The sequence below is a fragment of the Anabrus simplex genome, chromosome 6, assembly GCF_040414725.1.
Source record: "Anabrus simplex isolate iqAnaSimp1 chromosome 6, ASM4041472v1, whole genome shotgun sequence".
Lineage (NCBI taxonomy): Eukaryota > Metazoa > Arthropoda > Insecta > Orthoptera > Tettigoniidae > Anabrus > Anabrus simplex.
The window spans coordinates 272,414,106-272,425,574 of record NC_090270.1 but is presented as its reverse complement, the minus strand read 5'-3'; the positions used below and the strand labels follow the sequence as shown (position 1 = coordinate 272,425,574).

At 41.4% G+C, this 11,469-nt stretch overlaps 1 protein-coding gene across 1 annotated transcript in view; it reads left to right on the top strand.

Annotated features, from left to right (window-relative positions):
• Positions 1-10,652, top strand: part of LOC136875974 (uncharacterized) — a 1,136,984-nt gene extending 1,126,332 nt beyond the window's left edge. Inside the window, exon 3 of the mRNA XM_068228284.1 lies at positions 9,632-10,652. Coding sequence (XP_068084385.1) covers positions 9,663-10,652 — 990 coding nt within the window. The 5' untranslated portion in view covers positions 9,632-9,662. The remainder of the gene's footprint in view (positions 1-9,631) is intronic.
• The last annotated feature ends 817 nt before the right edge of the window (positions 10,653-11,469 follow it).

Sequence of the window (11,469 nt, the reverse complement as noted above, 5' to 3'; positions counted from 1 at the left end):
TAGAGGTGAAAGAAGGTGCGGGGGGTGAACAGGTCTCAGGCTACGAAATTAAAGTGAATTTAAAATTTAACAAGGTTATATTTTCTTAGCAAAAAACAAGAAATAACAGTAATGGCAGGTACAGAGTAGCAAAACCACTAATCGAGAATGTACAATTACAGGATTTGTGCTCCGAGAGCCAGACACACAATTCATGAGCAATTAGCCCAACTTTACGATATACAGAATTCAACAAAGGGGCAGAAGACCCCAATCAAGCCCAGGAGCACTTGCTCCAAATTACACAGTAAAGCCTCCTCGAGGCATACAACACTCAATTTTCGAAAAAGAGCCACTTGCTCTCAACTTTAAGCCTATCAAAGGCCACACCAAACTCCACCTTCAAGTTGTCCTCTAAGGACATATACACAGGGGTAACATACCCAACCTACTGAGGTCTATTAAGCGAGAAAAGGATAATTACATGGCCTCTAAAATACCAATGTGAGAGGAGGCGAACTGCACTCCTAATACATTTTGTTTTAAAACCTAATCTGGCTCTAGGCCACAAATGCAAGGGCTAATCCCATACTAAAGAGGTGACTTTAGAAAGAAACAATTTACATTACGTTAAAGAAGAATTGGTTGTGAAAAGGTAAGTTCACCTCAAAACAATATGAGTGGGAGCTCGAGATGGTTAAGCACTCTCTATCCCAATATGTAGCTTAAAAGAGAATAGATACAAAGAGTCTTTACATTTTAGGGAAAAGTTACATGGTGGAAAAGCTTTGGACCCGCCCCGAGAGTTAAACTACTGAGCTAGCAAGAAAAGAAGTTATTATACGGCCATTACCTGGTTGTTGAACTGCTGCCCGAAGAAAGAGGCGCTTCCCGCCCCCTGCTAGGTACTTTACACACTGAAAGATGGTACAGAAGTGGCGCCGAGACCCTAAAATCAGCAGTTTATATACTCTCGCGGAAAGTTCGAGGCGTTTCAGGAAAGAAAACACCCGCCCACAATCATTTATTGGTTAGGGTTAAGCAGCATATCCAATTTGAAGAAGAAACACCTTATTGGTCATAAATTAATTAAAGAAATTCGGGATTGGCTAAATTCAAAACAAGGGGAAAGAAAGGGGTATACAGCCAACTTAAACAATACCAGAAAGAAATTTAACAAGAAACAAACTTTTGAAATAAAAATTTCTCCAAAAAACATTTATTTCACCTTGCACTAGGGTGCACTATTGTAGTTCTTCAGTAGTGTCCTCTAGAAGAGAAAGTTCACACTTCTTACTACAAGCAAAACAAAAATACGTCGAAAACGACCCAGTTCAGAAACTTCAAAATTTCCAAGTAGTGACATCTTCTGGGTAACTTGAAAATTAATACATTAGATAAAGTTCGGACTTCCTCCAGCAGAGGATTTTCAACTGGCGCAAAGTTTGAATTAGCGGCGTGGAGGTGTACCGCCCGGTACAGGAGATATCCCGTAGGCAATACTTGCTTACAGTGAAACTAAATTAAATCACAAATTACATATCAACAAAAATACAGCAAGCAATTACATGAAAATCGAACATTATTAGGAATTATATAAAAGCAATAAATGTCATGACCATGAAAGAAGAAGGATTTTAAAGGAAATGCATACACAAGAAACAGAAATTGCATGATAATTAAAAATTACTTACGCGCACTGAAACATAGTAATTACAAGAATTAGCAGAGAATAAAAGGAAATTTATATAAAATTACTTCAAATTACAACGCTGTAATCTATAAATACACTAAAAATGTACAAGGTACGGCTTACTATGTCCCATTACGACTAGTGTACAATAATTATAATAGCGCAGTCATGAAGAAATTTACGGATAACTTAAAGTTTTTCGGTACCTTAAGGCTGCGATTAACAGTAGATTGAACTGCACAGTGATTTATTACCAGCCTAAATAGTCGCCCCATAATAAGGTCCTTAATATTCATTTTGATTGGCAGGAGAGTATTGGATGATATTTTATTGTACTCTAAATTGATTGAATCAAGGTGCAGTAAAGTTAATGCAGTGATCTCGCAGCTGCGATCAACAGAAGGAAGTCAGCTCCCGGAACTAATTATCTTTACTTCGGCCTGTTTTCAGATCAACTTTGCTTTACGGGAGCGAAAGCTGCGTAGAATCAGGATATCTTATTCATTAGTTAGAAGTAACAGACATGAAAGTAGCGTGAATGATTGCTAGTACAAACAGGTGGGAACAATGGCAGGAGGGTACTTGGAATGAGGAGATAAAGGGCAACTTAGGAATGAACTCGATGGATGAAACTGTACGCATAAACCGGCTTCGGTAGTGGGGTCATGTGAAGCGAATGGAGGAGTATGGGTTACCTAGGAAAATAATGGACTCAGTTATTGAGGGAAAGAAAAGTAGAGGGAGACCAAGACGACGATGGTTAGACTCACTTTCTAACGATTTAAAGATAAGAGGTATGGAACTAAATGAGGCCACAGCACTAGTTGCAAATAGAGAATTTTGGCGACATGTAGTAAATTAACAGAGGGTTGCAGACTGAAGGCTGAAAGGCATAACGGTCTATAATGATGATGTATGTATGCTAAAGTAATATATTCGAACGGGGAGCAGCTAAAGAAATAATAATGGTAACCAGTATGCTGAGGTACGTCAGATAGTTCGAGATGTGATTGGCGTCGTGTTGTTCATCTGTAAATCTGCCTTCGTTTTATATGCTCCAGTTAAATACAATTTCTGTTGGAATACTGTAGACTGAACACTTACCAGTTACCTGATACCATTTGACAATAATGTGAAGGACCCATTATGTGTGTTAATTACGTTATAATTCTAACAGAGAACGGAATGTCTTTACTCGGACACTCGTTCTGTTTCTAGACCTTTATTCAACGACCTTCCTTGACTCCCTTCAAAAGCCCATCTTCTTTCTCTCTTACGCCAACAACTCTCATCTTTCACGACTGTGTGGGGATAAAACAAAGTAAGCACAAGCTCCGTATTGAAAATCGAACTCTCGGCTTCCTGAATGCAGAGCACATGTCAGCCATGATCCACCTGTAGCAGTTCGGCACCTTCTCTGATATTCTTCACCTGCGATAGTTTCTTCATAGCTTAACTCTACGAGACAGGGAGAATGTGAAGAGTGGAAAGAAGGCCCCGAATATAACATGAATTTGTTTATTATTATTAATTTTTCTTTCTTTTACATTTAGCTGTACGTCGCACCGACACAGGTAAGCCTTATGGCGACAACGGGGTAGGAAAGGGCTACGAGTTGGGAGGAAACGGACGTGTCCTTAAATAACATACAACTCCAGCATTTTCCTGGTGAGAAAACGAGAAACCACGGCTGGCTGCCGTAAGTGGGGTTCGAACCCAGTATCTCCCGAATGCACGCTCACAGCCGCGTGCCCATAACCGCACGGCTAACTCTGATTTGCAACGAAAATGATGGTAGGCTTGTAGGGTGTGCTTTAGTGGTTTTAAAGGATAACATCGAGATTGATTCTGAAAAGTTGAGATTTTCTTGAGAATATTCAATATTTTAAGCATAACTCTACGCTATAGAGCAGACAATTTAATGGATTAAGATTCACAATTGTAATGCACGTATATTGGGTGATTCTCACGCTGCATTTAATGCAATTGAAGACAAATACAATTTATATTCGATCACATGTATTAAACCACAAGCATATCTGCATGAAATGAGTAAGAGGTCATAATGGCAGAAAAGGGAACGAGAGAGCTGATGAACTTGCCAAAAAAGCTGCAACCACCACCCAACTCTCTGTTAATATATGACAAGTGCCCTATGTCATTTTTCAAGAAAGAAATCGAAACATATACGGAGAACATATGGAATAATTTATGGATAACTAGCTCAAGAGGTCAGCTTACAAGGAACTTATTCTTTCCGAAAATTCAGGATAGACTGAAAAGTAGATTAACGCATGACCATATTTTAACGCAGTTTATGTCATGACATGGAAAAATGGGATCATATTCTGAGGGGTCAGAATCAATATCCAGAAGCCCTAAACTGTTACATGTGAAATGCCACAAACTGTTTATCTTCTGTTACTTGACTGTCCTATTTTAAAGAAGTAGGTATGAATTAGAAATGCATTTTAATATGTGTGATATGCAATATCAAGCACCTTTTAATGCTTTATTTCAAAAAAGTTGCTTTTATAATGCGTTTGCTTAACTTCTCTACACCGGGAAATTTGGCCCTGTGGTTAGGGGCGCATAGCTGTGAGATTATATCCGGGAGATAGTGGGTTCGAACCCCACTGACGGCAGCTCTGAATATGGTTTTCCATGGTTTCCCGTTTTCACACACGGAAAATGCTGAGGCTGTACCTTAATTAAGGCCACGGCTGATTCCTTGCCAATCCTAGGCTTTCCTTATCCCATCGTCACCATAAGACTTATCTATGTCGGTGCGACTAAAAAAATAAAATAAAAAAACACTCTCTACTCTATGTACAAGTCGTCCCAGTTTTAATTTTTACTTGTTATTTTCTGTAATAATCTAAATTTATCTGTATATCCCTAATATACCATGAGTAGAATAGGTTTTGCACTTGGATAATCGATACCGTATTAATAATATTAATAATAACATGAAAATTAATTTAATGTGGTCACTAGTAGCATTTCATAGGACTTCGTTCCTACTTGACCCCCTGTATTGCAATGAAGACCGGTCTGTTCACTAGTTGTGATGCGATTTCTCTCTTGCCATATTTCTATATTTGTACAGACATCGACAGCGATGGTAAGTCGAAGCAAATAAAGTTATTTCTCCTCCTCAATGAGCGAATTGGAAAGGTAAACAAGTGCGTTGAGATGCCTTGAGTTGATGCTTCAAGCGCAGTGGAGGACATGTTATAAGGTTTGCGTTTATAGAGATTAGCTTACCATTAAAGGAACGAAACGTATATTTCATTTCACAAAATATGTAATTAATTATAAGTCTATGGCCCTTTAACCCATACTTCGATATACAATTAGTTTGGTTGTAAAAGTGCGATTATTTTATTCCACTTTTGATTAAAAGTACTTAAATTCACTTAAAATCAACCGTAAATATTTTTATGTAAGTTGTAGCTCCCTACATTTAACTGAAGTCTCTTAGTGTATTATAGACTTTGAAACGTTCTCCGATGGGGAAGGTAAGGTTTCTTTTGTCAAATTTGCTCGGTGTGCTGAAGTTGTGATTTGCCTTATTTTCTTTTTCGACAATTTCTCACGTGGAATAACTGTTTACCGAACGACTATCACGGCTAATATTCTCATCCTCTGTATGCTCTCTTAATGAGCACAGGTAAATTAACATTACCGCACCACACTGTAGGAATGTATAATGTTTTCTAGGTTCATTTTTCTTTACATACCAGCGTACGAAAATGATCTAATAATAATAATAATAATAATAATAATAATAATAATAATAATAATAATAATAATAATAATAATAATAATAATAATAATAATTCCTTTATTATCCAGTTACCCTCCAGGGTTGATTTTTACCTCGAACTCAGCGAGGGATCCCTCCTCTACCACCTCATGGGCAGTGCTCTGGGACATGGGACTTTGGGTCGGAGGATAAAACAGGGGAGGAGGACCAATACATCGCCCAGGCGGCCTCACCTGCTATGCTGAACAGGGGCCTTGTGAGGTGGATGGGAAAATTGAAAGGGATAGACAAGGATGAGAGAAGGATCGGCCGTGGCCTTAAGTTCGGTACCATCCCGGCATTTGCCTGGGGGGGAAGTGGAAAACCACGGAAAACCACTTCGAGCATGGCCCTCGTATCACTTTTCTAATTTCGTTGCGGAGCCGTGAATCGAACCCGAGCCTCTAAGGGTGGCAGCTAATCACACTAACCATTACACCACAGAGGAGGACTCCTAATAATAATAATAATAATAATAATAATGGCTTTACGTCCAATTAACTACTCTTACTTTTTCGGAGACACCGAGGTGCCAGAATTTAGTCCCACAGGAGTTCTTCAACGTGCCAGTAAATTTACCCACAAGAAGCTGACGTATTTGAGCACCTTCAAATACCACCGGACTGAGCCAGGATCGAACCTGCCAAGTTGGGGTCAGAAGGCCAACGTTAGAACCGTCCGAGGCACTCAGCCCCGCTGCTGTTTCTGCACGGACGATAGGTTGGCGAATGTGATGCAAGTATGAATATAAAACACTTTAGGAAGTTCAGTCATTCATATGAAAGAAAATTAAGTACGATATATCTTCAAAATGAATTTGTACTTGAAGCTTGCCTAAGAAAATATCCCAACATTTTTCAAGCAGAGAAACTTGAACTTAAAATGTTGCTTTTAGTGTACATAAGATTTTAAAATAATGTAATTATATGATAAACAATAGTCCGCCTCTGTGGTGTAGTGGTTAGTGTGATTAGCTGCCACACCCGGAGCTTCGGGTTCCATTCCTGGCTCTGCCACGAAATTTGAAAAGTGGTACGAGGGCTGGAACGGGGTCCACTCAGCCTCGTGAGGTCAACTGAGTAGAGGGGGTGTTCGATTCTCTCCTCAGCCAGCCTGAAAGTGATTTTCCGTGGTTTCCCACTTCTCCTCCAGGCAGAAAGCCGGGATGGTACTTACCTTACGGCCACGGCCGCTTCCATCCCTCGTCCTTGTCTATTCCCTCCAATCTTCCCATCCCCCATAAGGCCCCTGTTCATCATAGCAGGTGAGGCCGCCTGGGCGAGGTACTGGTAATCCTCCCCAGTTGTATCCCCAGACCCAAAGTATCACGCTCCGGGACACTGCCCTTAAGGCGGTAGAGGTGGGATTCCTCGCTGAGTCCGAGGGAAAACCAACCCTGGAGGGTAAACAGATTAAGAAGAGAAGAAGAAGAAGAAGAAGAAGAAGAAATAATAAACAATATTGTTTGAACCTTTATAAAGGGAAACAAAATAATGCATTATTATTGATAAAATATAAAATATTTTCGCAAATTTAGACAATATTTTTAAAGAGATTTTCAAATTCAACATCTTCATTAGCTTACCGAGGCACCACTATTATGCAGTTTGCACGTCACTGAATCTGTGATTCCTCTGTTATATTCCTTTCATATTACCAACTATTCAATCGTTGTTGACCTGCAAAAGCATTGAGAACATTCTGATTAAGAAATAACTCGTCCGCCACTGAACGAGGAAGAAAACACGCTGGAACAGTCTCGCCCCTATAGCAGGCAGGCGACTCTGCGTTTCTTTACATCGACTTAGCATCGCTGACGGTATTTCTCATTTAACTTGGACACTTTCTGTGGTCTTACTCCCGTATACACCTCCTGAATACAGATATGGTACCTCGTCGCTCGTTGTGATCTTTATCTTCCAGGACACAATCCACTTCCGAAGGTTGTTTTCAAAACTCCCCACCCCTTATCTCAGTCGGTTCAGTGACCATTTTCTACGGGCAAGTTATATGGCTGGTTTCCTGAGAGCCTTTGAGGGTATGTGGCCGAGTAAGGAACTCCTCCTTAACCTTAAGTGACATCTGATGGTTGGTACCCATGCAACTGGTGGCGAGGGTCTTCTTCCTTTTAGAATTATAGATCCGTGATGACCATCAGATCAAAAATGAACGGCTTCTAAACACTTAACCAAACTTACATGTACTGAAAGAGGAAATTTCGCAGGGCTGAGTAGCTCAGACGGTTGAGGCACTAGCCTTCACATCCCAGCTCGGCAGGTTCGATCGTGGCCCAGTCCGGTAGCATTTGAATGTGTTCAAATACGTCAACCTCATAACAGTAGATTTATAGGCGCTTAAAAAGAACTCCTGTGGGACGAAACTCCGGCACGTTTGCGTCTCTAAAAACCATCAGAAGTAGTTCGTGGGACGTAAAAAATGAACACATCAATAAAGTGAATTTTGTTATTTTTAAATATGGACCTAAGTGAAAAACTTATGTTGACGTCGTTTGTAGCGATTACGTTAGAGACGTTGAATTGCTGAAATACGTCACTTGAGTTATTCATTCTTCTTATGCCAATACTACCACGTTAAAACAGGCATGAAAAAATATGACTCGCAAATACATTTTGACCTTCTGTGCATTTCTATGATTTCTCTCCCGTCCATCGTCCACCCACTCTTTGTTCGTCAATCGAAATTGCATCCTTTTGTTCTTGTTTGTTTGACGTGCTGCTAGTGCTCAGACTCTTACTTCACTTCCTCTTCGCAATTACTATCCCTAGATTTCTCTTCATATTCAAGAAAAACCAAAACCTTCTTATCAGTTGACTTAGAAACTGTTGAGATTTCAATAGAGCCACGAGACAATGGAATCATTTGTATTATAACTTGTTAAAGGTTATAGACTTGTTTCTGTAACTACTTTCTTTAGAAATAATCCACTAAATTTTAAATAATTTTGTAAGACAATGACCTAGGAATGCTTCTGTATTTTAATGACTTTCTAACTACCCTAAGAAACAGTTCCACTCTTAGTGAATGAAGATTGTGTTATGGTAAACCACAGAATTTAAAAGTGTATTAGCACAAATTGCTTCACACAATTCTCCTTTATGTAGGATGTGCAGCGTGTACAACAGTAATATAACCTAGATATGAATGTTGAACTTCATAACTGTTATAAACACTCCATAGTTAAAAATATATTTTGTCTATTCCTAGCAGTGAAAATGATGAATTTATATGCTGAATAATTAATTATATGAAATGTTATGTGAATTTATCAAGGAAGCACTCATTATTTGCTGAATGCTTTCCCCCCTCTTGGTGGCTATCCACGAATGAGAGAGGTGACTTGGAAACCTGTCCATTCATTCATGCACTGAGTCATCCATCCATTCTATCATTCATTCAATAATTTAGGTGGTCAGTATTTCATTCAGAATGGAATGTTCAATTCAGTCCATCAAGTCATTCACTCATCAATCAATCACTTATTCATCAATGAATGTTCTCTCCCCAGTTCTTGCCTATCCGTGATCGGGTGGGAAGAGTGTTTATTCATCTATTCATTCATTCATGACCGCAATTCTGCCATGAAATCATTCATTTACCCATTCATACAGTCATCCACTCATTCAATTCAGTCATAATGTATGTTGTAATTGTAGGATAACTCTATTAGACTTGTGTCATAAAATTAAGCACTAAATAAGCTAAGGAAGGGGAAGATACATGTTGTCCTAGACTATATAACAATATGAACGTCTAGGACAAGATAAATAATATTTAGTGTAGTAATAGTCAAATAAGTGTAAGAAGGAGGATTTGATGCATGTAGCGAATTTAAGGAATTTAAGTTTTATTTGATCCGGAACTAGGGGTTGTGAGAATTCTATTATACTCTTATGTAATTTTATAGTAAGTTGGTAAGTTATCTAACGATGTGTAACAAAGGCAATTCAGTCTGGTGGCAATAATTTAGAGCCGAAGTAACTCATTTTAACTGTAATTCCAGTTAATGGGTTTACAGATTTGATGTCAAAATGAGTATGTACGTACTTTATGTCTATAATAAAATATACCTGTATGCACAGTATATACACTCTGATGCCCTGTATTGTAGCGATTGCCTGTGTTTGTTGCAGATGTCCTGACAGCGGGTCCCGTGGCGGCAGGATGACGGCTGCTGACGAGGACTACGGTCGGAGGGAACGACTGCTCTTACATCACCACCCTCCTACGTCAGCATCTCCTGCGCAGCCTCATGCAGACCGCTACATCCCGCCTCCGGCGCCCGCCCCCGGGGAGCGCTACTGCGACCGCTACCTGCCATCCCCGTCGCCAGGGGAGCGGTACCTGTCACCGCCGGGAGACCGGTATATTCCCCCTCCCGCCCCCGCAGACAGGTACCTGCCTCCCGCCTCCGCCGGAGCAGCCGCCCCCGGGGGTCCAGGAGATCCGTACATGCGCAGAGATCTCGGCTACCATCACCATTACAGGCTACCGGCGCCGTCATTCCACCCCCACCACCACCAGTACTACCACCACCAGAGAACACTCCCCCAGGCACCCCAACACCACCGACCCCTCAGTTACCACCCCCACACACCAAGCCGGGGCCACATCCGCTGTTGCCCCTCCCCCAGCCACTACGAGCAGCCCTACTTGGTGCCGGCGGCGGGTAGTCCTGGGGGCAGCTCGTCGTCCGGTAGCTCGAACGCCGCCCCCACCTCCACCCCCAGCGTAGTTACTAGCCGCGATTACGGCACCTCTCCATCGCCACTGTTGCCTCACCGGGGACGGACGCCTCCGTGCAATGTCTCCCAACGACTGTTACCACCACAGCAGCCTTCATCCCCTTCGGCGGCGGGCGCTCCGCAGCAGAACCCCATCGTCGAGTACGTTGGCGCGAGCGGCGGTAGACACGTGTCCACCCCCACGCCACCCCCGGCTACGGCCGTCGCATTGCCCCGGTGTAGTAGTATGAGCAGTTGCGACGTCGGTGTCGAAAATCCACTGTGCGAGCATCATCCGCGGAGGGGCTGCAGTGGCGTCCTCGACCCTCTGGAGCAGGGATCGACGGTCTCCCTGTGCTGTGGAGCGGGGAGACGGTTCGCGGCCGAGCGCACCTCCTTCCAGCAACACGCTCCTGTTCCCTCATGGTGAGTACACCTCTCTGTTTTATTATCTAATAGTAGGTAAATTCAATGTCTTTCTTATGATTTCATGTGCTGTGGGTCAGTATCCTCCGACAACATCGTCACATCGCATTGGGAAATATCCCGGTGATAATGATCACTTACAGTAGTGTGATGATTAGGTAAAGTTAAAGCTTATTTAACAACAATAATTACAACAACAAGAGCACAACAAGCAATTCCATGGAAAGAAAATATTACAAGGAATACCACTACTTTAACATTATAAATCCAGCGTCTTCATATACAAATTCACAGACAACTAAAGTATTTAAAGTGCTTAACATTACAAGCTGTATTAAAGTCAAGTTGAAACATAACTACACAACAACAACAATAATGATAGTACAACAAACAATTCAATAGAAATATTATTTTTTTATTGTTGATATAACTTCCCCACTGAGGAGGCTGCCACAAGGACAAAGTATGTCGACTACACAGTACTTTGTATTCTAGGTTACTAGTGAGTTTGCTAGTGTGCCAGATAGAAATAACCATCACAAGACTCAGGAATAAATTTGCAATGAATTCGGGATATGGCATGATGCATGGTTCTTCAAATGTTGTATAGATGGTTGCGGAGTGTGGTTACTGAACCTCGTATTGCGGCGATAGCGATGTCGTGAAGTCGTGTCCGGTTGAGACCGAGACAATCCCATAGCTGTACAAGAAATTAAGGGATTGTGCCTCGAGCTCCGATCATGAGTCCATGGACGGAAATATTGTCTAGGTGATCTTTATAGTAGTTCACAGTTGGCTGGTAAATCGACTTCTTTTCGGCG